The sequence below is a fragment of the Ambystoma mexicanum genome, chromosome 1q, assembly GCF_040938575.1.
Source record: "Ambystoma mexicanum isolate Mex_15411 chromosome 1q, UKY_AmexF1_1, whole genome shotgun sequence".
In the NCBI taxonomy this organism is placed as follows: domain Eukaryota; kingdom Metazoa; phylum Chordata; class Amphibia; order Caudata; family Ambystomatidae; genus Ambystoma; species Ambystoma mexicanum.
Genome location: NC_090922.1, coordinates 1,063,126,136 through 1,063,151,833, shown reverse-complemented (window position 1 = coordinate 1,063,151,833; position 25,698 = coordinate 1,063,126,136). Strand labels below are relative to the sequence as shown.

General features: G+C 43.7%; 1 protein-coding gene across 2 annotated transcripts in view; it reads right to left on the bottom strand.

Annotated features, from left to right (window-relative positions):
• The window catches only part of LOC138541388 (volume-regulated anion channel subunit LRRC8C), a 235,826-nt gene that overhangs the window by 13,975 nt on the left and 196,153 nt on the right, over window positions 1-25,698 (bottom strand). For both annotated transcript variants that reach the window (XM_069641754.1, XM_069641753.1), the window contains one exon: window positions 14,815-14,956. In XM_069641754.1, the coding sequence (XP_069497855.1) occupies window positions 14,815-14,952 (138 nt within the window). In that variant the 5' untranslated portion in view covers window positions 14,953-14,956. The remainder of the gene's footprint in view (window positions 1-14,814; window positions 14,957-25,698) is intronic.

Genomic DNA, 25,698 nt, shown 5'->3' with positions numbered 1-25,698 from the left:
TAAATCTACACCCTTTGTCAACGTTTGCAAAACTTGAGTCAAAATAGCTGGTAAGAGAGAGAAGATTTTTAACCTGTTTTCAGTAGGGGCGTTGTTGTTACTTTGTCCCCGTCTTCCACCTCTTTCGGTGTTCTATCTTTGAGGAACACTTGTGTCTCTCCTGGAGGTGGACTATTTCTATCACCATTAGACCCACTTGTCGATTTAAGAGATATCCGCTCAGGTAAAGAAGCCAAGATCTCTATTCTCATTTTTTTTAAATCTTTCGAAGCGTCCAGTAGAGCTTTGGCACCCATTTTAGTCTGAAGACCAACCTCTACTATATTAGTGACTTTGTCATATGGAAAGCATACATACTCAATGTCATGTGAGGAGAACAAAAATAGATCTGGAATTTCCCTCACAATTGTTAATATAGCACTACGATTTAACACCTTGCAACCCTTATCTATATTTACTTGCTACATTGTCAACCAACTCTTTCTGAGAACTAGTGCATAAGTCATCTACTGGATTGGCCTCTTGACACAAAACATTACTGGCAATCTGCTGATTGTTAGACTGAACAGATGCAGCAACCAAAGTGGTCTCAGCAGAGACGTTCACAGCCGGGGTTACAGATGAAGTTGAAACAATTAAGTAATTTGTTGGGAGTTTTCACAGATTGGGCCTTGGCAGTAGTTTTTAGATTTAAATTATTCCTTCCTCTGCAGAAGATAGTTAGCCAGTGAATTGGTTGTTTTGTTGGTTTCTTGATTAGTGGCTCCATTTGAACAGCCAAACTTGTTTTAGATGGAGCTGATATGGCAACCTGTGATTCTGTATTCTGAGTTAACGGGATCACATCAGACTCAGGCTCTACAATTTGAGTCTCGCACAAATCCACCGTCTAGCAAAAACTCTTGGTCTTTTGTGATGTTCCAGTCACCTTAGGCTCATCCATTATCTCATTAAGGTTTTTTAAAAATCTGTTATTTACAGGTTTTTTTCTTCTATTCTTTTGTGTTGTTATTTTTGCTATTTGCGTACCAGATTCAGTTGCGGTTGCACTTACTACCTTTTTCAAATTATTCTTTTTAGCTTTTGCTACCTTCTTTATCTGTTCCTGAGATGGTGTAGAGGATGTCATCATATTGGTTCCAGTCAGATCTATCACTGGAACTAATTAAGAGGCCAATTGCGTTGCAACTTCAGGAGACTGACATCCTGATCCAGGCTCATCGAAAATTTGAGCCAATCTCATAAATTCCTCTAGGCCAGATTATGAGAGCAGAGTATCTTCAAAATTAAGGTCAGAGTCCACAACTTCTGATCGCTGAGTGGATGACTCTAATGAACCGTTTAGCAGGGGATTTGAAGCCTTCAGTCCAATTATTTAATTCCTCATCAATTTTAAATGTCATTGAGTTTAACTAAGTCAGCTGTTTGTTCATTTTGGTGTGTTTTAAGATCTTTCAATGCGCTCATCAAAGTTGTAATAATAGTCCCACTGAGGCTCACCATTGATGCATCACAGCAACTAGATTCCTTTGTAAGTTCCAAGAGTGTGCCCAAATTGGTTTGAACCTCACCTTTCAGCATTTCAAATACATTAACTAAAGATGTCAAGACAAAATTCAAAGCAGTTAATGTAAGATTTGAAGGGTTCTTTTCAACAGAAATATCTGTATTAGTTTCAGAGTTTATTTCAGGCTCTCTATTACTTATGTAGGTGTCATGGGACACAAAGTCCTTATCTGCTACATTGTCCAATCTAAAAGAATGAGGACCAGGTGGGCCACCTAAGGTTACATTTAAAACATTGTTCCCGTCAGTTTCCACAATTAAGGATTCTGGCAATGGAGACTCCCCAGAGGCTGCATATATGTAACGCTCACCTGACTCCCACGGAGGTGCTGGCCTGGTTCGCGCTGCTGTGACCTCTTCTAAGGTGATGCGCAGGGTTCGGAAGACGGACTGGACCGGGCCCCCAAATCTGGCTTGTCTGGCTCGCAGAAGTATCCTTTTGTAGGCGAAAATAGGGGATTAACTCTCTGCGGGGTAATGCAATCAGCCTCCCACTTTCCCCTCTCACCCTCCTCGAAACCCTTCTGTGATTCCTCGTAGCGTCTCGCCTTAGGGTCTGGAAGGACGAGCTCTCCATCCTGCTTCTGATGCAGGGGCGCGTTGGTATACAGTTACTTCACTGGATTTTCGGATTGGTGAGAACCAAACTTGCTTGGCTTCCAGGTAAGTTTTTTGCTAAGAGGTTCCCCTTCTGTCCATGCATTAATGTACTAATGCTAGTGTCCTTTTCCCCATAGGGGCCGGGGTACGGAATGCTGGGGAACAGGCACCGACCCCAGATGAGAGGTGAAATCCTTGTAGAAATCAGGTAAGTCTTTAATGAGCGTTTTTTGGTAATGTCTTTTCATTCGCTCATTAACGCTGATGTCTCTTTTTCCCCTTGGGGGCCGGGGTCCGGAAATGCCAGGATGCGGCGCGGACCCGAAATGAAGAGGGAATGAATCAACAGGTAAGTCTTAACATGGAGATTTAGCTTTCCTTATTCCCTTCTCTCTCTCACCTTTTGTTCTGGTCTTTTTCTCCCTAGGCGCTGGGGCGTGACTGCGAATCCGGATGATCGCTGCTGAACATGGAGGCGCCCTGTAAAGGCGAGTGGAATGCGGCGCTGCAGCGATCGACGCGATGAGCGTTTAAATAAAAGTCTTCCTTTTCAGGATTGTCGGCGGGTTGTCTCCGGGATGCGGATTTAGCAGGTAAGGACTTTTCCTTCTTCTGTTCTCTTCTTCTCTTCCTTTGCAGGTGATCCAGGATGCTGGCAGGCGAGCAGACACGGTGAGCGTCCAGCTGCTAGATGCAGAACAACGCGAAGCACGTGTGGGTTTTCAGGTGGGGTTTAAATAGCCTTGGAAGAAGTTCCAGGTATGTATCCTTCCACCAATCAGGTATGTATCCTTCCCCGACCACGCCCGGATGGTAAATTAGTCCCACAGGTAAAGTAGTTCCTTTCAGGCCTCAAGGAGGCCGGGATCCTGCAGCATGGTCTGCATCAGGTAAGTGCACCCAAGCACTTCCATAATGAGCCTGGCGCCTATGGCGCCAGGACACTGTCCAAAGGGCCCCTATATGGGGTTGCTGGGTCCTTCCTTGGGGACTAGATGTCCGCTTTCGGGGACGCAGGGCTTGAACCGGCTCCCCGGGAGCGGGCATTATGACAATATATTGAACTTGAGGGAATGACTTCCAAGCTATCTAAATCTAGCAAACTATGTGATCTTCTCTTCAAAAATAATTCAGATGTTTTTCTTTTGATCAAGGTCATCGATAAGGTGTATTCCAGGTTGTTTTTAAACATCTTTCTTGACGGCCCATTCCTTACCAGAGAATTAGAGAAGGAGATTGAAGGAAAATTGGGAGAAGATGCTATACATACATAAGATGATTATATATGTTATAATAGTAGGTGCAGCCATGTGCACCATTTCAAAATCATCATTTCTAGAAGGCCATGCAGAAGTCGTAGCCTGTTCTCTTGTAGTGGGCAATGATGATAAATGAGACTGCGCCGTCCTCGGGTTCAAACATGGGAAGTCGTCAATTTCAGGCACCCGTAAATCGTCTCTTAAGCTCCTACTTCTCAAATAATAAATGCTGGTCATTTGTAGAGTGTTTCAAGTGCGATATTGCTCAGCAAGAGGTAGTTAAAGAGAACACACTTGTCCACTCACTTACTCAAATTTGTATGTAGGTTAATGAGTAGGTCTAGCGCAGGTTCAACAATGATCACAGCAAATGATTACATCAATTGCCCAAAAGTAGATCACAGAATCAGTACAATGCTTCAGTTCTCAGTTCTTCAGTTGAAAGACCTTATGCAAAATTCTAAATCAAATTGCATTTAATTTACTTAAGGATTTTCAAAAACTCAGATTAAAAAAACAATCTCGATCTAATTTTACACACTGCGAACAACAAGTGTTAGACCATCTCTCGAAGAACCCTGATCTCATCATTAAGCCAGCTGACAAGGGCGGAGCACTTGTTCTAATGGACACGAACAAATACAAAATTGAAATCGAAAGTCAATTGGCAGACCAGGATACCTACCTGGAAATCTTCAATGATCCCACAAGTGCGCAATATCATCACAAAAGTTCTAGATAAAGCAGTAGCCGATGAGCTAATCACCTATCGCACCAAGCGTTTTCTCACAAACCTATATCCATCAATGCCCGTCATTTACACCCTTCCCAAGGTCCATAAATACTTACATCCTTCTGGACGACCAATAATAGCTGCCAATGACAGCTTACTGGAACCACTTGCACAATATGTTGATCGTGCCATACAACCTTTGACTCATGGATTTAAAACATACATCAAAGACACCAATGAATGTCAACATCTTATTCACAATGGACATCTCAAACCACTACACCAACATTGCATATCATCCCAGACTGGAAGACATGAAATGGCTCCTACTGACCACGAGTGCAATCTGCAGACCAGATCGACTACTTATCCTGAAATTGCTCCCAATTGTCCTGAATAAGTACTTCATACACATTTCCGGCACCTCGATGGGCACGGCCATGGCCCCTAGCTGCGCCAACAAATACATGGCACACCTGTAAGAATCCCACATTCTCCACAACGAAAAATGGAAGACACACCTTACATTTCTAGTGAGATACATAGATGACCTCTTTGGCATTTGGGAAGGTACACAGGAAGAACTATCTGAGTTCTTCATATTGATGGATTTATTGGGACCCAAAATTAAGTTCACCAGCAAAACCAGTAGGACATCTATTGAATTCTTGGATGTAAGAATCCATACTACATTAGGCGAACTACAAACTACAATATTCATTAAATCCACAGATAGAAACAGCCTTTTACATGCCACAAGTCTTCATCCTAAGAAAACCATTGCAAGTATTCCACTCAGACAATTTATCAGATACAGGTGCATCATTTCGGATAATCAAGACTACATAAGCAAGGCTGAACAACTCACTGAGAAATTCCTCAAACGCAGCTAGAACTCTGACTCAGTCCACAGTTGTGCAGAGAAATTTGAAAACATCACAAGAACTGATGCATTACGACCTAAAATGCCCATGCAGACTCTACTGTGTAGGAATGACAACAAGGAAAGTTAAAACACGTTGGTCTGAGCATAAATCGAACATAAGATCAGCATCTGAAAGATCACCAGTAGCAAAACACTTCATTCAACAACGATTCATTGGATAGATCGCTTGGATTCCATGCCCCCCCATGGGATGAATGTTGACTGCAACATTTATTGTCACCTATAACTCTGCTTGACACCTGAGCATCTTTCCATTGCCAATGAACCAATTGCATAACGTCCAAGTTTGGCACCTCTCGCAATGTATATAAATCGCCTCACTGTCAGTCACCACATTGGATGCACCAACACTTTGTGATGCACCAATGACCTGACTGCACGTATTCCAAGTCTGCTAGCCAGTACTTTAACTACATCAGTGCCCTGGCTCGAATTGAGGCACCTTATCCACCATCTTTGTGTTGTTTATCTCACCCTTCTGATTCATACACTGGCACTTTCATTTCTGCCTCCTTACACCACAGATAGCAACACCCACACCAATAACACATATTAGGTAAAAGCTGTTCCAACATGGTGCTCCGCTTTTCAGCAATGCCTAGTCAGATATTAGAAATTACACAAATTGCTGTAACAACCAAATTCTTCTCTGTACGCAGAAGACACCACAGGATCCCTGCAGGCCTTGCTGTTAGGCTTGTACAGATTTTTTGATTACACAGAAGACTTATACCCCAATATGCATCCTCTATGACGTCATCCTACAGGGCAAACTGTAAAACCTATTAGCGGAAGGGATTAGTTAGAGGAACTTATCTACTTATAGAATACATAGGGGCTAGTACACCATTGGCTGTCTCTTAACTATAAGGCACGCCTCAAACTACCTCTAAATATGTATGATACTGATTATATCAAACAAAATGGCAACAAACTGGTCTATGGAACACTGTATAGCCCGATTTGCAGCACATAAGCAAAACAAAACCCAGGTGCTTGAATCACGTCAGATTACTTCCCACTTTCCCAATTAGTCCATCATCTCTTATCAGTCCGGCCATGAGCCAAGGTTTCCCATCTGTAATTGATATTGTAGGCTGCTCTCTGTTCTGGGACATTCAAGGGAGTGTAAGCACATCAATATCTTTATTAGCGGCTTAATGATTAGCCCTTGTTTTTGACTTCGGAGTCACATGTGAAGAGACCACTTATTTGTCAATGTTGACATCTTATTTACTGCTATTTGATTTAGTTATACTAAATGTCATTGCTCTTCTTGGCCTCTAGAGACTTGCTCACCCCATCTTGTATCAAATGTATATACTTTTAATTCTCCAATACTTGGCTCCTGCAAATATGTCTTGCCCATGGCTTATCCGTCAGCCTCCCTTTGTACTTTGCAACTATTCCTTAAAAATAGCATCCTTTATCCCAAACCAACATACACTCTTCTTTGTATTACACACAAAGCGTATCCTGACTCTTCTACTCTGATCTGTTTTTGAGGTAGCAGAATTGAAACTTGACACAAGTCAGCGTCCATTTTTCAATTATAGCCATCCTAGCCACGTTATATATTCCTCTATAGCAAGCTTCTATATGTCTTTTCTACCTTGCGTTACTACATACTTACACTTATTGGTCAGCAAGTTACTGGCACTCACTATAACTCTGGCGTTAGCTGTGCCCTTATTAAGGACACGGCTGCCGCCGGAGTTGTTTTTTTTTCTAGCACCCACGAATGGGCAGTAACCGGGTCATGCCGAGTTTGGCGGACCTGGTAATTGCCCATTCGTGGGTGCCGTTATGGCCGGCCTCCTGATCCGCATTCTGCCCCATAGGGCAGAATGGGGGTTGGGAGCATGGTTGCACCGGCACCGTTTATAACGGTGCTGGTGCAATCATGAGTTCTGCTCGCGGGTGCCGGTATGCACGCCTGGTCAGAACTCGTAGTGTGGCCCACTGTCTTCTTTTGCATTCATGATTACTTTATCATTTCATACATGTTTCTCTTGTCCCTTCAGTTACATCATCTCTCTTAAGTATGTTCATATTGTTTCAGTATGGCTCCGTATTGCTTTATGACATCACTTTGCCCTCATCAAGTTCCTGCCAGCTCTCCATGATGTCCAATGGTACGTTCTGATATCCTTCCACACTTTCAGTGCGAGGGTACATTTGGTACGGCTGTCTGAGTGCATATCGTCTCTTATACACTCGATGCGGTATAGGAACAACTCATGGGATCCCATACAGAGCTTTTCTCCTACTGTTCCAATATGATGGCGGTGAGGGGGCTGGAGTTAGGGGTTATGCGTCCAATTGCTCCTCTGCAGTAGTTTAGCATATGGGCAATTATCGGACGTGGTGAGACTGCAGTGTCCTGCACATGTGTCCAGAACAAGGGGAGGTGGAAGCCAGGGTCCAGTATATTTGGGGAACTCACAGGTTGCCGGCAGTCAAGCTCCCCGGTATGGCCGGTGGGCCCCCTCAACAACAAAGCACATCCAGCACCCACAGCCTGGTCCACAAAGGAGCAGACTCCAGGGCACCCCTCTACAGAGATGGAGGAGCAACCAACACCTTGCCGCAGTTTGCGCCGTGTCACAGCGGAGGAACACACCTCCCAGGGGCCCGGCAGCCATGGTATTGTGGGCTAGAGAGACACAGTAGGGTGTGCTGTTCTCCATACGAGAGACATCCACGGGGGCAGCAAGGGAGATGGGCACAGCTTCCAGGAGAGTCAGCACCATATATGTCAGCCACACAGGAGAGTTCCAGCAGTAGTAATGGCGCCTCACATCAAAGCATAGCAAGACCTGCAGTGCTCCCAGCCTGCTGCCTATACAGTCCCAGGGGGCTCGCCGCATCAGGGGAGCGGTACCTGCACAGTGTGGGATGTTCCTCAGAGGCCCAATGGGGGATCCAGCCAGTAGACCGCTCTGCCCCAGCGCTTCAGGCGCCCCGTTAGGTTGAGTTTGCCCACGTAGCTGGCAGTTCTCACACTGGTGGCTCACCCACAAAATATTCTGCTGGACGGCTCCCGGCAGCATTCGGCACAGTATCAGGGTGACAAAACAACGCTGAAGGAGTTACTCGAAGGGAAGGCCACGGTAGGGCTCCACAGCCTCTGACACAGCCTACGGTGGAGAGCACATGGCAGTCACAGATCCCAGGCTGCGCTGCACTGCAAAACCACAGATATGGAAATCCAAGCATGAAGGCAGCTTCATAAAGCGGGAACCAGCAGCACCTGAAGTTGACCCTTTCCAACACCAAAATCATCATACAGGCACAGGAATTCAGCTGGTCCAGAGCCAGCAGAAGCCTCCAAGAGCCACTGGTTGGCAGAACTCTACTGATGAGCGGGCATCTTCGACACACGCAACAGCGCCACCTTGTCCTCCGATTTTAAATGCAGCCTATCATTTATTATACAGGTTCTGTGCCGTTATATTGTGCCATTGATCACTCTGCAGAAACATCAAGAAGACCCCATCCTGCTTCACATGCCACCATGCAGCATTCAACAGGGAGAAAGAACCCCATGCATACCTTATCCATTCTAAATTCAATGCCACCATAAGGCATTGTACAGGGAGAAAGGACCCCATACATACCTTATCTCTTCTAAATTCTATGCCACAGTAAGGCATTGCACAAAGAGAAAGAACCCCATGCATACCTTATCCCTTCTTAATTCCATGCCACCAGAAGGGATTGCACAAGGAGAAAAGACCCAATGCATACTTTATACCCTCTAAATTCAATGCCCCCATAAGGCACTGCACAGGGAGAAAGAACCCCATGCATACCTAGTAGACAGCTCTGCCCCAGCGCTGCAGACGCAGCGTTAAGTTGCGTTTGCCCGCCTAGCTGGCAGTTCTCAGACTAGCAGCTCACCCCTAAAATATTCTGTGGGACGGCTTTTGGCAGGGTGCTCCAGGAGCAGCGTTCGGCACCGTAGCAAGGTGACACAGCAATGCTGCAGGAGTTACACCCCAGGAAGGCCACGGACGGGATCCACAGCCTACGACACAGCCTACGGTGGAGAGCACACAGCAGTCACAGATCCCAGTCTGCGCTGCACAACAAAACTGCAGATATGGAAATCCAAGCATGAAGGCAGCTTCATGAAGCGGGAACCAGCAGCGCCTGGAGTTGACCCTTTCCAACACCAAAATCAGCATACAGGCACAACGATTCAGCTGGTCCAGAGCCTCCGGTCGGCGGGCCTCTACTGAAGACCGGGCATCTACGACATACGCAATAGCGCCACCTTGTCCTCCGATTTTAAATGCAGCCTACCATTTATTATACAGGTCTATGCCATTATATTGTGGCATTGACCACTCTGAAGAAACATCAAGAAGACTCCATCCTGCTTCACGTGCCACCATGCGGAATTCAACAGGGCGAAAGAACATTATGCATACCCTATCTCATCTAAATTCTATGCCTCCATAAGGCATTGCACAGGGAGAAAGAACCCCATGCATACCTTATGCCTTTTAAATTCCAAGCCACCATAAGGCATTTGCACAAGGAGAAAGAAACCCATGCATACTGTATCCCTTCTAAATTCCATGCCACCATAAGAGACTACACAGGGAGAAAGGACCCCATGAATACCTTATCCCTTCTAAAATCCATGCACCATAAGCCAGTGCACAGGGAGAAAGAACCCCAGGCACTCCTTAAGCTTTTTTGAATGTGTGGGGTGCATTCAAAGGTCCCAAACAGGAGTCCCTTTCACATTAACAGCACAATTTTAAACACTGATAAAAAACAGCTTGGCCTTTGTTTTTTTTCAAGTAGAAATGAAGAGCCATACCTGTCATTACCAAAGGAAAAGCAGCATTTTAATTTACAAAAGAGGGAGGAATCAATGATCCCTGTCACGTGGTAATAACCAGTGACACCAAAATGGCTTGCAGAGGGGTGTGCACATAAAAGCAGTTTAAATGTGAAAATGTATCACTGCTAACAGAAAATGTCATGGAAAAGACATGATATGCAGGTTGATAGAAAGCAATGTATATTATGTTCCACATACAAAACACCAGTGACATTTGAGAAGCCACTTTGGTTTCATGGAAAAATGTCAGCCCAAGATAACCCCTTTTGCTGGCTGTGGGCATCTTCACAAGAGAGTCTCCCACTGCCAGTCTGGATGTTACATCTCCCATCTAATTACCAACTGCAATAAAGTGTCCTGCTAAAGGTGTCGAAATTCAGTGTTCCGCAGACCCGCTGCCTCTGTAGGCATTGACTGCAGGAGAAGTTCCCCTTAGCTGGAGCATGACCAATATGTGTGAAAATGGGGGCAACAACTTCAAAGAGCAAGCTTCCAACACAAAGAGACTGATAAAAAAAACTCTGGGTACAGGCTGACCCAGTGAAAACAAATGGCCGGAAGGCAGGAGAATGGCCATTTGTCCCATATGAAGATTCACAATTAATTTAAAAGGACTATTATCATTTAGGCCTTTTTCTCAGCAATCATAAGGCCGATTTTCTTCATTTATGTACAATTTTTAAAGTAATTTCCAGGGGATTTTGGAAATATAAAATTCATCTACCTGTGACTCAGGGAACTGTAATGGCTATATAATGTATGTTTCTGGCAGTTCTGAACATGTTCAAAATGTGAGAGTTGGTGAGCATGTGGAGAATAAAATTAGGGATATGGGTAATAACGTACATATTCATAACTCTTATGCTTTTTATGGAAACGGCAGTAATGTACCACATAACCGTGCTACATGGTACAGACCTGGTGGTCGGTTTACCTAATTCCCCATGATTAGCTGAATCAGAAAATATGTATATTATGGCAGTTGCTAGTAAAATTATGAAGATGTGATACATAACTAGTTATTGACAACATTTTGAAAGGAGAACAAATGGCGATTCCAAATGGGAATTGCTATATGTTGCTACAGCCCCCTAAACCAATTCTGACTTGGAGGCTGGGTTTGGAATGAGAGAGAAGGGTAACTGTCCAATCCTACTTGCGGGAATTATTGCCGGGTACTTCCCCAAGATTGAAAAATTGGTGGTGTCATCGCTGCTATATAAGGGCGACTGCAGGAGGAGGAGGGACAAACAGAAAGACAGACATTTGGTCAGAGAGGGTTGCTGAAACTTACCATCTGACAGCTGTAAGGAAACACCAGAGGAGATTGCTGAGAGTGCATCTGAGTGGATCTTTCTATTTCTAGGAAGGCCTCTAAGCTGGCTGGGTTCTATGGTGGAGACCGGTAGGCCATCTTTGAGAGTGGAGTGACCAGACCCCTGCCCTATCTATCCAGAGTGTCCTGAGATGCAGCTGGCTTTCCTGAACTTTAAACAGAGGCTTTCTATGTGAGTAGAACTGAGCCCTGGGAAATCAAATATTGGGGGGGGGTATGCTTGCCTTGAATCCTTTCCCTTTATAGTCGGCGGAGGAGGGGGGAATTGTGCAGATCCTTAGAGACTTTTTAACTAAAAATATAAATTTTATTAATTCCCCATTTGGCAGAACACTACAGGGTGAATTTTGTCAAAATTTGAAATTAACAAAGCTCACTTCCCAGTGTGCACTGAAAACTATAGCCTATAATTTAATTGGGTAATCCTATTTGTCCTGCTGACCCCGACTTCTTTAAGGAAGAGGGGTGTCTTTGTTCTGAAATCACTCCAACCTTTTTATCCAGCTTCCCCCAACACAGGCCTTTCAGCAGGGGGGGGGCTGAAAACCAAAATTCCCCAAATCATTCCAGTTTTTCTGTCCGACTTCCCCACCACAGACCAAAGTATGGAGGGGGGGGGTCTGAGAAACAAACCGCTAAATCACCCTGTGTTTATTTTAAACCAAATGTGTGGGCAAAATCATAATTGCCCTATGTATCTGTATCAATCTTATAATCCTACTGCTAGCCTTTTTAAGCCTGCAGGAAAATCAAAATCACACAATACTACATGATAACTGCTTTCGTTATTGATCCGTTTAATTATTTCTTGAAGTGAAATTTGCAGAAAGTGAAGAATTATGATTGTATTCTGTTGAACTAACTTTTTTGATTTATTTATGCTGAGAGATGTTGATTGTGTTGTGGCACGGATAAAGTGGTGTTTTGACATTTTCATGCAAATTTCTTTTAATTAAAATAAATACCAATATATTTCCTTTACACCGGAGTGGTTCTTGACTCATTGTCAGCTCAGGGGGAAGATCCAAGGGGCATGATATGCGTCTGAAGTAGGGCTGAAGAAAATAATCTGTTAAACAGTTTGAGTCACACCTTATGTGGGGAAGGAAGGAAATCCCTGTGGTGAGGGTGGCTTCTCAAGAAACCGTTACAAATTCCATGCCACCATAAGTGATTGCACAGGGAGAAAGGACCCCATGCATACCTTATCCCTTCTAAATTCTATGCCACCATAAGGCATTGCACAGCGAGAAAGGGCCCCAAGAATACATTGGCCCTTCTAAATTCCATGCCACCATAAGGCATTGTACAGCGAGAAAGGACCCCATGAATACCTTATCCATTCTAAATTCCATAAGGCATTGCACAGGGAGAAAGTACCCCATGCATACCTTATCCCTTCTAAATTCCATGCCACCATAAGTGATTGCACAGGGAGAAAGGACCACATGCATACCTTATGCCTTCTAAATTCCATGCCACCATAAGGCATTGCACAGGGAGAAAGGACCCCATGCATACCTTATCCCTTCTAAATTATATGCCACCATAAGGCATTGACAGGGAGAAAGGACCCCATGCATCCCTTTGCTTTCTCAATTCCACGGCACCATAAGGCATTGCACAGGGAGAAAGGACTCCATGCATACCTTATCCCTTCTAAATTCTATGCCGCCAGAAGGCATTGCACATGGAGAAAGAACCCCATGCATCCCTTTGCTTTCTCAATTCCACGCTACCATAAGGCATTGCACAGGGAGAAAGGACCCCATGTATACCTTATCCCTTCTAAATTCTATGCCACCATAAGTCATTGTACAGCGAGAAAGGACCCCATGCATACCTTATCCCAGCCAAATTCATAGTCACGCCTTGCTCCTGTACCCGAGCCAAACCGTGCTCATCCCCTATTGGCCTCCCACCTCCGACCACCATCCCTGCTCCCGCCGCGACTCCACCATACTGCTTCCCGGACACACATGCGAGGCCTTCTCTCATCACTTGTAGCATCTGTAGAATTGTAACTGCATCATGAAAAACAATGTGTCAGTGAAAAAAGTGCTTGCTATAACAGTTATCTCCATTTGAGTCTTGTAAATGACAGATGTTTCTAATGTCCTTTTTAATGGTAGTTGATTTAGCGACCTTGAATTGAAAGGATACCGCGTGATGTCAGCTCTGCTGGAATTTGAACCTTTCACCTTCAGAATTGAAGCAGACCTTAGCAGTAACCGCTTAACTTGTTGAGACATGTCACTGGCCAATGTTTGTTGGCAGAAGATTGTTAATGACCAGGAAAGTGGGGCCAGTGGGGTGGTGAACCGACAAAGAGGCAGAGGTCATTTCCCTGAAACATCTCTCACTTTTGACATTGGAAAACAACCAAAGGCATGCCCCAGAGTCTTCAAAAATCTGGAAATGGGGCATGATTCGGGATAAAGGGGGTGACCAAAATCTCTGTTTTCTGGCATAGAACAGGAAGAAAGAGGATACTGCCATAGCTGGGACATTGGGTGGTGTGGGATGGAGAGTGACTTAAGAAACTGAGGACACAAGGCAGCGATGAACAAAAGAACTTGGTTTGAAATTGTACCTGAATTTCCTTATGGACACACACATATGTTTGAGCCAAGATCATGAGTGGACTTTGAATGTGTAATGTATAAAATGTGTCCCGGGTCTGAACATGTTCGCTTAAGAATAGAAAACTGGAGCCTTGTGGGGAAAAGGAAAGTGGTCAATAGGTTAGGACTGCACTCAGGGTACAAGTCGAGGGTACAGGCGGGTGGACGGAGTACCCCCACTTTTTTCAGGCATCCCCCACTTTTTTTCAGAGTGCACCTTGATATTCTAATTTCTGGTGGGGCCACATTAAATTGGTATGTTAATGAGACCCCCCCACTTAGGACTTGACCCCATTTACATTCTTCGTAGGGTTTCCACCAGGGTAGGACTAGGCCATGAAATTGTCGCTGGCACCAATGAAAAAGTGGCCCACAGTTGTAAATGGCTATTCATTCCTTTTGTGACACTGCATAGTAACCCGGGGTCCCACTTTGACCCAAAAAACTGGCCCACCAGCATGTTGTGTTTTTGGTTCGGCCATGAGCCTATTGGCCTAGAGGCCAGTCTGAGCCTGGTTATCACCAATCAGTGTTTCAGAATGACAAAAAATATACATGCAGGTAACATCCACAGAGATTCGCTAAACTCATTTTATATTGTTTGTATACATTGTAGATATCCTGAAAATTGTCGCGATTGTATTATTTGATAAATCGGTTGGCGTTGCCCGAATGCCATTGGGCGGAGGGAGCGGGTAGGTCTTGACACCAGTTCCGTACCAGTAAAAAGGCCTGCGGTGAACCTCACTACATCACAAAGGACGAACAGCTTTCAACAAATGCCATTTGAGCGAGCTGGCAGCAGAGCAGGGGATACGCGGTGAGCTGCGGCTAGCGGCACGATGCGCTGCTGAGAGAGAAGGCGCTGGAGCCGCGGTGTGGGCGGGCATACCTGCAGCGTGCAGCCGAAGACGCCGATCATCAGCATGGCGACGGACAGGTAGTCCGTGAACACGTCCCACCATGGCTTCAGCACGCGGAAGGCCGGCTGCTGCTCGGAAAACTGCCGGAATTCAGTCACCGGAATCATGTTTCTGGGGAAAGGCACACATTTCAAGTTAGAGGTTTGGCATTCGGAAGGAGCATCTCACAGCTGTATCACACGCACAATCATTCCTGCTGGAGACGCATAACTACGTCACCTTCATGGGCCCTACGTGACTAATACAGCGGATTCCCCCACTCGCAAAGGTGCCGTGTCCTGTACAAGGCAGCATGTGTATCTATTATAATACAATTAACAAGTAATGCATATGCATATTCAATGTACATTAATTATGAATTAATGCAGATATTTCCAAATTACGCATAGCAAAATACACAATACTGTTATTTAAAAATATTCTCAAATTGTCCAACTAACCAGCCCCAATGCATTGTTTCATATTAGGAAGTTGTGCAGCAATGATACAGTGTTTTCAAACTGCAGCACAACGTTTTCACATAACCAAGAAATAACAGGCTGTTCTTGTGCCTCTCTTTTCATTGGCTGTAGGCAACTTAAAAACCTATATTAGAATGGGAGCTGACGTGTTGTGCGTGTTTTAGTTTGGGTCAGTAGGTGTCGCTTGACACACCTATAAGTCAAAACTATTGCATTAGAGTACAAATAGGGAGGAATGGCATATGAGGAGGGACACACACAGCTTGTAGGTGTTATTTGGTTATTTGCCCATCCAATTGACTGCCCATGGCCATGATAATCCTGATGGCAATTCCCGCCCAATTCCTTCCCCTCCCTGCCCAAAACACTTCATTGGAACTCTTTGAGCTCGCTTTAATCAAGCATTACCATCAAACGTTGCACTGAAAGGGCCTGCCAAAGTTTTTTCAAAGCAGTCTTCTGAGAGTTAATGACTTAATTGGAGCTGTAAACCTGCTACTGGTGTAATAAAAATGTCAAACAGGTCTGCCTTCAGCCACTCCTATAATCACTGTGCTCCTTCACTGAAGTCCTGTTAAAAACAAGCATTGGCAAAGCTAATAGTTTTGATCTATCAACAAGTATTAGGCATTTGCCAGGCACTGCTATTAGATGCCCAGGTACTCGCACCATGTTGCTCCTGCTACCATCGATGGGCAGTTAATACCACTATGGCAGTGCTTGTCAAGTGCCTTTGCCATGCCTACACAAAAGTCCACATTGTTGGCATTGCCAGTGCTTGTTTAGGCTGCTGAAGAGATCTTTTGCTACCTGCCAATGCTGCCACTGGAGCTGTGATACCAATCATCTACTCCATGATACAGAAAGTCCCTCATTGGCCCTTTGAACCTTGCCACCACCTGTCAGTGTAATTCACCACAATCCATCCAGTTTATGTGGCAAACTACTTTGACACATGGCTCCTCAATCTATCCAGTGGTCAAAGTGGGCAGGAGCAGCTGGGAGAGGTGCTCCTCTTCTTTTTTTAATCACGTTTTACTGTTCCTGTACTTTTATTGTAAAAAGAAACCGTTTCCGGAATGCTTTCGTTTTGAAATATTAGTGTAGGAAGAAGTTGCACTTCAGTCCACTGCCCTGAATGTTCCCTTAAACAGCATGCACATTTGTTTAGGGGTTTGTATGGTGCGTGGGAGGGGGCTTGGCGACGGGGTTTGTGGGCAGCGGGCATAGGCCAGCAGGGAACATAGTTCCACTACTTTTTTTTGTACGCTTCAACCTCTGAATCAATCATGGCCTCCACTGCTAGGGTACAACGGAGAAATAGAGATGTCCTAGTCTACGATGCAAAGTGGGGTCCGTGTGAGAGTCCCAGTCTGCCCCAGTCTTTGCATTCGAGAGGAGCTGCAGCTACGTGTTGTGCTTGTGTTTTCACTGAACTGGTGCCTGGTTCTTTAACTGAGGCTCCACCTTAAAAGGTCTTCGGGAGCGCTGCGCGGAGTCCGTGTCCCAGTCTGCCCCAGTCCACCTCAGGAGTCGAGGCGTTGAGCATGGCGGCGCTCGTGGGTCCACAAACAAGATTGAAAACATTGAGTGAGAGTGGTCGAATTGACTCAAATGGAATCATGGCGATGACTGTTCTTACAAAAAAAGTCGCCGCAGCTGATCGATCACTCTCTCGTTTGACTTTAGAAAGTTCGATTGTGCACGCAACTGAGGTCAGACCCAGCACGATTGATATGACTGATGTGATACAGACGGCAGCATTGTTCGATCATCCAATAATAGTGAAAATATTAAGAAAAGATGCTAAGTGTGCTATTGATCGATGCTTGGAGGTGGAAAGAGGCAATAACGTCGATATGCATTCAGAGACTCTCGGCGCTCTTGGCGCTAGGAATGCAAATGGAGTGTTTTCAACTGACTTAACGCCTGAGGCAGAGCTGCCCTTGGGAGCCAGTGTCAACACAGCAAAACAATGTCTCTTGAAAGGGAAGTACCAGAAAATCTCACAATTGCACATGTGGACTGTACTGTTGAAGTTGATACTGCGTCGTTTCAGTCCCCATTTGACGTAACAGACGTCGAATTGTTGGAACTGAAACTTCCGGCTGGAATGGCGGATTCAAATAATCTAGTCTTTGTGGCGCCGCAAATGAACTTGTATAATTTGCGCAAGGTAAACTCAGATCTAATTCCAGCACTAGAAACAAATATTACGCACAAAGACGGTGTCTTCGCATTTCCCAGTGAAACACATCATTTACACAAACTGCAAGTAAATCACGAATCTGTGATGTCGGCAAATTCCAGCTCCTCCGCCAGTAACAACCAAAGTCCGTCTGTGGACAAAACAGTACTAACTTTGAAAAATCCGTTGCAAGAAGCGGAAGCCCGACAATTGGAAGCAGAGTCACAGACGGAAGTTTTTGATACCGTTAGTTCCGATTTGGATGTACTGCAGTCAATTACTGTTAAACATAATGGGGCTTCTGATCAAAATCCTTTTAGTGGTATATCTATGCCCTTGGTCCCCGTAGAAACCACAGATAGAACTTGCATTTTACCGGGGTTGGCCAGAAAACAAGCTGACTTGGACGTAGCTGGCACAGAGGCGCGGTTAACTGAATGTCTAAAAGCGGACTACCAAACAGTGAAGGATAAACGGATTATGAGTTTTACTAAAGCCTCACTTAGAAAGCAGATGATTGTTGACATAAGGCCTGTGTTACTTGAGAGATTTTCGCTCTCATTGCTGCATCAAGACCAGGAGCTGCAGAGTGACCGAACCAGTACGCCTCAATACAAACCAATGGCGGGTTCGTCGTTAACCGCACTTTCAGAAACAGCGAAGAAGAAGGGGCGCAAATTATGTGTCACTAACCAAGGTTGTCCAGACTATCTGGACCCTAATGTGACTGGAACATCTGAGGTGAATAAATCCTCACAGACGGCTCCCAATAGTGTTGGCAACTTTGAGACTGAGGTTGAACATATTACAAAGCAAACCTTTCCGTTGCAGCCGGAATTCAGATCCACAATAATGTGCTTGCAGCAACCTCGCTCTCACTAATTCCATTTGTAAAACTCTATGAGTCTTTGGGAGAATCGTTGAAAGACCAAAATGCGCAATTAGGAAATATGAACGAAAATTATTAATAATTGAACAAACAAATGCGATGCTACAACAGATATTGGAAATTGAAGCCGAAAAATCTCTCCAATGGCAAAGTTGGTTGGGAGACTTAGCCATGAAAGACAATACCGATAAAGTTGATCTAATGGAGGCCGTGTTAGAAGCAATGAAATGGCTTTGTCATACTGAAAGATCCACAATGGATCAAATAAAGGATGTGTCAGGAGTGCAGTCTGGTCTTGCTATCAACAAAAAAATGTTGATTTAAAACGATTACCAACAGTGGCAAACAACAAACTGCCAAATAACAATAAGCTAGACTGTTTAATTCTTGAACCAGAGTTGAATGAACCGGAAGAGCATTTACAAGTAACCGTGGTGCCTGGGCAAAGGCACTCACGAAGCCCAGTGGGCTTGTCACGGAAGTTCAAAATCATGTGATAAAGACAGTATTAAGTAACAGTGTTTCATTGACTGTTCCCCCACATTAAGTACAAAGACCTTCGCCATTTTCTCTGGAAATGCGAAATCATTTGGTCAGAAACTGCTTGTGCATCAAGATCGGAAAACAGTTGGAAATAAAGTCCAAATTCCAACAAAATCGTTGAAAAAGCCTAAAGTGTCTCATACATCGAAGAAAACAAAACAATTTGTTAAAGACAGATCTTTTTACTCGAGAGGGTCAGAACCAGAGTGTGAGTACTCTGCAAATGGTGAATTTAAATGAAAATTCACCAGTAGAACACGACGGACTGTAGGCCACGGTGTCAAGAAATCCGAATAAACGGAGAAGGACCGATTCTGCAGAGACTGTTTGTAACTCGACCACGAGTGAAACAGACTTATGTAATTTTTCAACATATTCCGTGGATTCCTTTGACAGCTCTGCTGCCGTAAATAACTCTGAAATGTCTAATCATGTTCCGGTCTTGATAGCGTAGCCATCTAATCGTGCACTAAAGGTGTGGACATTTCAAAGTTGTTTCCTTCCAAGAGCATTTTAAAATCGAGTGCAGCAAATCAATCCTTGAAAAATCGTAAAGGAAGTCTCCGAGAACAAGTTGAAGCAAAAAATGTATCTCAGAAAAAGTGTTCGTCTAAACTGAATCCAAAAATGACATCTGCTCAAATGCGGAAGGAAAACCATGTGAATCAAGGAAGTCAGGCGGCTGTCTCAATAGACCGATCTTGCAGATTTCCAGCTTTCACTTGGGCGCACAAACGGCATAGATCAAGGCAGCACCACAATTACAGGAATAATAGTCCATGTCCTGCCTCTGAATGGTACCAGGTGGAATTCAGAAAAATAAAGATCGATTTCGAAGATAAAGATACAGAAGTTGCTAACCTGAACCAAGACCAGGGATGGCAATTTCTTGCCACATCCGAGAGTCTGACCAAGCTCAATAGTCCAAACGTCAGTCTATGGACCATAGATGTGCTTGTGTGCTCAATGGGGAACAAGAATAATCTACCAAAAGTAACCGTTGTCCTGAAGATGGCCCAATATTCATCTTTGTGACCACTGTTGACAGAAGTGGTACACTATAACGGGCCGAAACATATGTCGACTGCTTAAGGGAAAATCTAATGTTTTTTTTCCCATGTCATGAATGCATATTCTGATTTACTGTTATGCACAAAGTTTTTTAAGTTCTAGTATTCCCCTGTTAGAACAGATGAATGATGACTAAATGGTTTGATTGAAAATGTATTTAGTTTGTAATGTTTTTAAGGTATTTTTACGATTATTAAAGAGATAGAATTTTTGTATTCAGTTGCATTTTTGTGCAATTTTTCCCAACAAGGCGAAAACCTTACTAATAAAGTGTACAGGTTAACCTTTACCTTCACCTGTGATCTATACAGGACTAAAAGAGAGGGGTAGTCGATCTGTTTCCCATACATTTCCTTCACAGAGCATCCCTTCCTAGAGTTGTGACCCCCCGTAAACAAAAAATAGGGATTACCCATTCATACATACCTCAATAGAAAAGAGGTATAAGGGCTGGAAAATACGGGTGGAAAATATATTCCCCAACGATGCTGAAGTAAACCTAAACAGAGCAAACGTCATGGGTCTTCTCCATAACTTTCAATCCTTAAGAACAATCAAGTCAGCTGACATCAAGATTGTTGAATACTTGGCTGAAGATTGCCTGGATAAGGTATACTTGCATATTAATTCACAAGCAGTAGAAAATACACTAATGGCTGCAAAAGAGGAGCTTTTAGCATATGGGTTCGACTTAATGGTTGAGAAAAACTGCGATCCCAATGAGTTGCAATCTCAAGTCTTGAATAGTGCCCATAGAAGCCCCAATGAGTTACGGAGAGATGTTTTGGGAAAAAAGTAGAGTAATCAACAGAGATGTTGGTGGTTTTCAGCAAGACAGACCAACTGTAGACTCAGGAAACGTTGAAAAACCTCCAAATGCTTAAATAAATTGCCTTGATTTGGAGACGAAAAATGTCCAGATATCATGGAATACGAGGGGCTTTTCGCACCTGTATCAGGATTTTCAAACTCCACTTAATAATAACTTTGCAATATGTCTTCAAGAGACGTGGATGAGAGAACCACCAGTAAGAGATGGGTATTCCATACTTCTAAATCCAGCTGTAAAAAAACGTTTTGGTCGTCCGTACTCTGGCTTGCTTACAATGATAAATAATGCAAATGGTTGGACTATTTTACAATGCTCAAATAAAAATGTATTTGCTCAGGGAACTGTGTTACAATGTTCACAAGAAGAAAATAACATCAAACAGCTGCTCCTGATCAATACCTATTGGAATCCAATTATGATTTCCACTACTGAATTTATAGGCTCCATTACCACCTTGATCGACCTCTGTATGTGCAAATATAATGATCCCTTTGTGATTGTGTGTGGTGATTTTAATCTAACATGGTTTGATAACAACAAAAAGCCTTTAATTTCTAATTCTGTCATGACAAGGGGAAATAATACCAGAGGTACCTTGTTAAAATGTGCCCTATCAGCAAGAAATTGTCATATGTTAAATGGCAACATTAAGGGCAATATACCGCTCAATTTTACGTGGCACCGTGATGAAAGCAAGAAAATATTAGATTATATCTGGTCATCGATGTCCATTTGGCCTAAAATTGATCAATTTAAAGTGATTCATTTGAACTATAGTGATCACAACATTCTTGAACTAACATGGATGTCATCTAAAATGCTGCTACAGACGCAATATACTTTGCCCCTGGAAGTGAATGAGCGCGGTAACAGATTGAAAATAAATGTCCAGCAACTTAGAAGGGTTAATGTTTAAATGCTCTCTGAGTCAACTTCGGACAAAAGCAAATTAAACTATCCTACACTGTTTTCACGATTACTGATAAAACTACATACGACAGGTAAAGGCACATAAAGCAAAAAATGTGCTTTTAGTGCAGTAGTATCGCAGCGGAAAAAAGAGAAACAGAAGGAAATTAGAATGCTGCGAAAGCATATGATCATCAAGAATATATACTTGATCAAACAGTGTAAGCAGAGATACCGAAATTGGCTCAAAGGCTTTGCTATAATGAGGGACCAAGAGCGTGCTGAACAAATATTAAAACTTATTATATGGCATCAAACCAAAGAGATATGGAGAATAATAAATAATAAAGCTGTGTTTCAAGATGCAAAAATGGTAACGGACATGCAAAATTGACATGGCAACAACATTTTAGTCAGGTTTTTTGCAATGCCGAACATTCACAATCTTATCCGGAAATTTCTCCAGCAAATAATTGGAATGTTACCGAAGATGCCCAAGCCATAGCAATGGTCATTAAAAAGCAGAGAAATTCCCGCGCGGCGGGGCCCCATGGGTTAACAAATGTGATGCTAAAATCGAACATTGATCAATGGGCCTTATTCATTGAGGAACTTTTCAAAGTAATATCAAGATCTATGCAGCTCCCTAAGTCTTAGAAAATGGCAATAATCGTTCCCATTTTTAAAAAGGGCAATCGGGACGATCCGGTGAACTATCGCCCAATTGCCCTTTTGGATACAGTGGGAAAATGTTTGCAAGTTGTTTACAAATAAAACTATCTGCATGGGCACAAATCTCTGGCCGAATAGATATACGTCAATCTGGGTTTACTAAAGGAGTGGGACCAGAGCTAAATCTCTTGATATTAACAATCTTAAAATTAGAGGCAATAAAACAAAAGAAAAAACAGTTCCTGGCCTTCATAGATATGAAGCAAGCCTTTGATGTCATGATGCCAACCCCCGGGGACCCAGACCAAGTCCAGCAACCCCAGAAGCAGGCATCAAGTTATTCCAAGCAAGCCCAACAATCCCTGCTAGGGGCTATTTGGGTGCAGTCCTGGCGTCTATGGCGCCAGGCTCATATGGAGAGTCAGTCCTAGCGCCATAGGCGCCAGGCTCATAGATAAAAACTTACCTGATGCAGACCATGGTGCAAACTTACCTGATGCAGATCATGCTGCAAGAGCTCCAAGCCAAAAGAGGCTTGGAAGGGACTACTTTACCTAGGGACTATTTTTTTACTCGGGTGGGGCTGGGGAGGAATACTTAAGGGGGATTACTTTGGAGGCTATTTAAACCACGCCCGAAGAGCAGCACACGCTTTGCGTTATTCTGCATCCAGCAGTGTAACGCTCACCGTGCCTGCAAGTCTGCATCCAGTCTTCTGCCACGCCCGCCTCGAGTCTGGAGCTCCTAGAAAAAGGGAGAAAGAAGGAGAAAAGGTTAGAACAAGAGCAATACCTTTGATCCTTACCTGAATTCCCGATCCATCGCGCCTTCGAGCTGGAAGAAAGAAGTTATTTTATGCGCGTCGCCTCGCCTGCTGCAGCGCCACGCTGAACTCACCGGCCTTCGCAGCATCTTCACATTCCACCGCATCCTTCTGCATGTTCCCGCCGCACTCCAGCACCTAAGGGGAAGACAAGAACAGCAAGGTGAGCCAAGGGAATACACAGAGGCAATTTTAGTTACCCCCCATAGACTTACCTGATTTTACCACCGGGGGTACTATTCTTCTTCACGGGTCGGCGCAACTTCCACTGCATCCTCGCCGAATCCCGGCCCCTAAGGGGAAACAAAAGGACAGCAAGGTGAAACAAAGGGACAAACAAGGGGAAACCTCCTCAGCACAATAGACTTACCTGATTTTACTGCCGGAGGCATTATTCCCCGAGACTTCATACTTTCTCTCAGCGTCTGAATAAAGGAGAAAGCAACAGGTTACATATTGACTTTATTTTATTGAACTATGTTGGATAATACAAATCCTTACCTGAATATTACCGGTTGCCACGAGGAACTCTTCGCTAGGGTCAAGCTGCAACCTGCAAGGAATCGGACAGAGTGAAAGTCAGACATTTGAACTCTTACGAACTACATACTTACGGCGTCTTGCCGGGAATCTCAGAGTCAATATTGTTCTGGAACTCACCAATTCCTTCGAGCCAGTGAAGCAACTGGTTATCTACGCGCCCCTGCGCTCAATGCAGGATGGAGAGCTCATCTTTCCAAAACATCAGGTGAGACTATAAGAGGGGACATCAAAGGTGATCAGTGGGGAGAACAGTGGGAGTGGGGGGGGTGGATAACGCTCAACTCCACGGGTTGTTAATTCCTTTTCTCCATTTGCAGAAGAATATTCCTACGGGCCAAACAAACGAAGCTAGGTGGGCCAGTCCAGTCCGTCATCTCGGCACTACGTGTCACATTGGTGGAGACCGCAGCTGTCCAGTTCAGATCGACGCCCCTCTGGGAGCCAGGTGAGCGTAACATTTGATTCTTTAAATCGGCTATGATTGTGGAAGAAGTTAGAGAAATGGGGCTGTCCAAAAAATGTGCTTCTTCCTATAATGGCACTACATGAAAACACCTCAGTCAGGGTACGCATTAATAATGATGGTGTTCTCTCTGATGAAATTTCAATAAACAAAGGTGTTAAACAAGGATGCCCGTTAGCGGCGCTCTTGTTTAAGTTATACATCTCAGAGATTTCAGATGTCCTGCTAGAGGTGAAGGCTTTCCCTCCAAAAATAAATGGGCATGTGATCAGCTGTCTCATTTATGCGGATGACATTGTGTTAATTGACTCCACACCGATTGGCCTGCAGAGGCTTCTAATGACGTTACAATGCTCTCTCCATGAAAATGAGCTAGAAATAAATGTAAGTAAAACCAAGATTGTTGAAATTGGAGGAATGATGAAGCCTCGAGACAAGACTTTTCAATGGCATTTGGCCAAGACAAAAATGCAATCAGTGCCCGCCATTCGATATCTAGGAATCCAATTTAATAATTCAATCAGAGAACACGCGTGGTATATGGATTTGAGGTATCGGATGACAACATTTGCTCTCCAAGGAGCAAAGTTACATGCAGAATTCGGTAAATTTACACTAAACCCAGTTCTGACCTTCTATACTCAGAGGTCATTCCTTCTATTACTTTCGGAGCAGAAGCAGGTTGGAATCTAAACAACTGGGTTTGGACTGTCCTAGAGGGTGTTTTTGGAGACGTGTTCTGAACTTATCGACAAACGTTTCAATGAATTTATTGAGACACAAACTGGGAATTGACTAATTGTATGGTACTGTCTTGTGGCGATCTATTACTGCATTGCGAAAAATGTCATTGGTAAATTGCCCTCCAGCTTATCAATTATTAAGCTCGACTGCTGTAACGCCCCACCAAGGATTATTGCTGCTGTGGTCTACAAAAATTAGAAGCATTTTAGTATCTGCAGATATAAAATGGCAGACAGTGCTTCTCACACCACAGATAGGAACAAAAAGAACTGAGTCTGTGGAATTGGTTGCAAAACAATGAAAGGATTTCAAAGCAGAAAACAGCCTTATATATGGGGCCCGCAACGGACAGCTTAGATAAATTACCAAAATATCTAGAGAAATTTCCTTCAAGGAAACATCGTAATCATTTCCTAAGGTTTCATATAAATACATACAAAACAAAAGAGATTTTGTATAGCAGACAAGACAAAAATACAAGTGACAATTGTTGTAGATTGTGTAAACTTTCAATTGAATCAATCAAACATCTTATAACTGAATGTGTCAAATTAACAAGTGTCCGCTCTTTTTATCTACTGAAATATGCTCCGTTAAATGGTGACATGGAAAATTGGTGGTTTCATATACTATCAAGTCAAAACGTATTATTAACATGTGCAGTTGTCGACTTCTTGGATAAGATTTTGAATGATGAACCGAATATCTGAGCCTT